At 34.4% G+C, this 3,964-nt stretch overlaps 1 protein-coding gene across 1 annotated transcript; it reads right to left on the bottom strand.

Moving 5' to 3' along the window:
• Positions 1–1,426: 1,426 nt before the first annotated feature.
• LOC145889979 (receptor-type tyrosine-protein phosphatase alpha-like) lies at positions 1,427–3,543 on the bottom strand. The gene is made up of 10 exons (XM_082981027.1): positions 3,506–3,543; positions 3,248–3,383; positions 3,083–3,186; positions 2,876–2,964; positions 2,731–2,804; positions 2,526–2,651; positions 2,346–2,462; positions 2,027–2,172; positions 1,569–1,704; positions 1,427–1,501 (listed from the first exon to the last, which is right to left on the bottom strand). Exons 1-10 carry the CDS (start codon positions 3,541–3,543, stop codon positions 1,427–1,429), a joined length of 1,041 nt encoding a protein of 346 aa, XP_082837153.1.
• Between the last annotated feature and the right edge of the window lie 421 nt (positions 3,544–3,964).

Below are 3,964 nucleotides of genomic sequence, written 5' to 3'. Positions count from 1 at the left end.
CACTGATGAGAGCTCATAAGTAACAGTGAGTAATGTCAAAAATCTACATATTATTGAAATTCAACATTTTCTTGGTAACACTAAGATAACACTTTTAATACCGATCCGGTTTAAAATAACTAAAATTCACCAAAACAAACCAACCTTCACTGTTCTTTGTCGGTGGAGGACTTGACACCGAGGTTGTGATGTTTGCTTGCACGCAGCCAGAAAGCAATGCAGATGCCTAAATTGCCAAGTATATTATTACCTTTCTACAGATTATATGAGATTCATTGTCAACATATAGAGATGTAGGCCTAAAAGGCCTAAAAGTCAAATATTAATGTTTCATTTATATTTACAAACAACATTGCTGCGGTTTGCTGAAGGACACAAATTTTTGCACGGGAGGAACTTTTACACAATTACAGCTGTGGCATTTCCTTGTATAGAAATCGACGTACCAGAGAACTCCAAGATGCTTTGCACTTTTCCAGTAACTGACCTCTGTCTGATTCATTTGAAATCTAAACCTTTCACCATTCACAAAGTCATAGAAAATCCAAACTTGTGTTAAACCTTGTTTTCATTGTTAGTTTCTCGCATGTATTAATAATGTTTAATCTAAAAGCCCCAAATCGTACCTGTTGTATATTTATTTGTCATTATTTGGATTAGTGATTCTTTGATATTCTGTCAAGGGTAGATTTCCACCAAGCAACGTACATTTTTCTTGTGCAGTGTTTGCATTAACAAGGTCATCGGACAAAGTTAATAGTTTGTCATTTAGTGACGCAAAGGTAATATTACAGCCTGAAGTAAGGTTAGCTTTGTTGTTTATTATCATTTTTCAAACATATGTGCACTTATTGGCATAAGTGGTACCTGTTGATGCTTGCAAAAACAATACAATTTCCAAACAAAATACAAAAGTTTCGACGTCACTTGTCATGGTATTAAAATATTATAACGTTTCTGTCTGTTTCATGCGTCATGCATCTGTACCTGTTTCTTCATACCGAGCATAACTACTAAATGCTGTGACATTTTTTCTGCTTCTACGCAACGCATTTTGCATCAAAAAATGTTTAAATGAACCATTTCTCCTGTTTCTGGTTCAAATATTAATCTAACTCTTGAACGACTGTATTTATAAGTAAATACGCAAGATGAAGATACTTTTAAAGACTGAGATATTTTTCGATGAAGATTTTCGCCAAAAATCATTTGGACAACCCTTTTCACAAAAGATTTGTTTCTGTATAATTTTGCATGGAAATGAGCATAACAACAGTTAAAAGAGCACGTTATAAATTACCGTGAACAAAAGAACTCAAATTTGCGCATAATCACATAATATAAATAAAAAAACAGAACATTACATCGAAAATGATTGATTAGTAATGATGCAAAAGATATCAAGGTATTGACAAATGAAAGTTGGTCATTTGCAGTTGGAGTATGTGCTGAAATCATCCAAGTATTTCAAAACCACAGAGTAGCAATACTTGTAGAGCACCTTAAAATAAAAGTCATGCAATATAGTTTAATAGCGGTATATGAGGAAGTAGTTAAAACGTAATTACTTCGTCATCCAGCATGTTTGGTCTCATGTCTCGTAAATCTTTCACAGTTCGGAAAACATCCACCCTTTGCTGAGTCTTCAGACGCTCAATTATTCTTGTCAGAGCAATAAAAGTACCAGTCCTCGTTCTGCCATTGCTGCAACAATATGAAATGTAATGGTGTGTAAAGCTTTGTTTGCTGTACTTTGGAAAACTTTGTGCAGCACCATCAAATTTCTATACGAAAACATAAAATACTTAAATGACTACACCGCAAATTTAAAGAGACAAAGAAGTTATGCGTTATGGCTAGTAGCGCAGTCAGCGTGACATTTTGGCGAGGTTCGAATGTTTTTCTAAAATTTTGAAAATGATATGGGTCTTTCCACATGGCTACGTTAATGGTTACAGGCTTTTCTTATTTCTTTTAGGCTTAAGGTTTTATTGATATATTCGTATATATTTAGGTTTATGATTACCTGCACATGACCAACACACAACGACAGTTCCTATCTCTCTTCATCCCTTGCATGGCTTCAATCACTTCAACAAACTCCACTTCCTTTAGAGGTTTCTTAACTTCACTCCATCCCTTTACTTGTATGAATGTCATCAGAGTGTCAGTCTGAACGCAAGTGGCAAAAACCTTTAGGTGTTTCAAACTATATTTTACAATGACATTCACTTCAAATTTTGAATTTTAGACATTAAAAAAGTGGCATTTTGCAAACGCATTTTACAAAACTTTCTTCATCACTAAATACAATCTACGTTTTAGTTTGTGTTTGTCAAACTTACGAAAGATTTTGATGAAGATGTAATCACAATTGTGGCCAATTTATACAAGTGACTTTCCGATAGTTCTTCCACAGTAAGAGTAACGTCGCCATATCGTAAAGGTTTATCTTGAGAAACCTAGAAAAAGTACAAAATATGTCATTTAATCCCCAAATGTTTTTTGTTGTGTACCGGTTATACCTTCACTGCCATGTTCAAATCCACAAACATACGCGTGCCATTTTGTACAGCCATTTTCCAAAATAAGTCCATCTGGTCATTTGGTGGGGTTTGGGCAGCAATGAAACACTCAGAAGCGTCCATTTCCTGGCAAATAGTCCATGTATATTTGTATTTTTTATATTTATCGCCAATATTTGTCAAAAACAACAATTTATATTATTACATGTATGAACGATGCATTGAAACTCCTTAGTCCGTCAATATCTTTATCCCAAATTCCGAGGGCAGTGTTTTTATCTATATTTGTGTTTAAGAATAATGGTAGTCAATTCTGGAAAAACAGAGGCATGAAATAAACGTAATCATACAAGTGGTTAACTTCGGGTTTCCTTCAAGCCACTCCTCTCCGTATCGCCAATCGGACAAGATTTTGTACTCAGATTCTTGAATTCTTGTTCTGCAAACGGGCAAAAAGGCTCTTAAAAAACGATTCATCTACTAAAAGTTGCATGCACTAAAAGTGCAATGAGTTAACGACGTTAATTGTTGAACATTTTTTTTTATTGAGTTCTTACATTTCATCACAAGTCATTGACTGAAGTTCAATTACATCTCTGTCTGTTTCCATCTGTAGACCCTCTCGTTCCACTAACAACTTATACAGGAATATGTATTGTTTCTGTAGATCGAAAGCAAAATATTTATCACACCTTAAGTTTAATCACACATTGGTTATGTACAAGGTTTTGGATCATATCTGTTCTGTTTGCCCTCATCCTTAGTACAGTCTGCGGGACGTCGACAGTTCCTTTGTCATCCAACTCATCGAACAAAATATCCATGGCAATATAAGTTCCTGATCGACCAACACCAGCACTAAAACAAAACACGTGACGATTGAGTCACGTTCGGTGCAACATTACCCAAATATTGTGTGGAAGCCAATATCCACAACACAAACAGGAAAATGGAAAAAAAAACTTATTTTGTTTTTATACAGTATATTTAATAGACTTTCAGTTCGCTTGCTGGTCATGATAAAAACTGATAATCCTTATCCTATGTAACGGTTCGGAACGAGATTTTTTTTTGTAACATAATTTTGGTTAGCATTGGTAAAGGTTCCTAACGACCATTTGGTGTTACAATTTTTGTTCGGAACATAATTTTTTAAGTCGAGTCTCAACATTGGAAAACCGTTAGATGGAGGTAGAGGTCCATATATTTTGGCGTTGAAAATCCCACACTTTAATTGATTTGATATGTTAATTAGTTTGGAATTCTCAAGTCTGTACTTAAGCAATAAATTTACATGAAGTGAAGAGATTTATTGAATATGAAGTTACATAGAAAAGAAATACACTACAGTGATGAACAACGTTGTTGCAACAAGGCACAGCTGTTAGAGCATACAGTGATGAAAATAAATGAATATTATTTACAAAAAATAATGGAAG

Source organism: Ascidia mentula, chromosome 2 (genome assembly GCF_947561715.1).
Source record: "Ascidia mentula chromosome 2, kaAscMent1.1, whole genome shotgun sequence".
In the NCBI taxonomy this organism is placed as follows: Eukaryota; Metazoa; Chordata; class Ascidiacea; order Phlebobranchia; family Ascidiidae; genus Ascidia; species Ascidia mentula.
The sequence above is the reverse complement of the archived record's forward strand: the minus strand, read 5'-3'. Positions and strand labels throughout refer to the sequence as shown.

Excerpts from the sequence above, each read along its gene's own strand:
- LOC145889979 (XM_082981027.1), bottom strand. The coding sequence starts at position 3,543 with ATGACCAGCAAGCGAACTGAAAGTCTATTAAATATACT. Across the intron at positions 2,463-2,525 it reads ATTTGAACATGGCAGTGAAG|GTTTCTCAAGATAAACCTTT; the intron begins GTATAACCGGTA and ends TACTTTTTCTAG. Across the intron at positions 1,502-1,568 it reads CAAACATGCTGGATGACGAA|GTGCTCTACAAGTATTGCTA; the intron begins GTAATTACGTTT and ends TTTTATTTTAAG.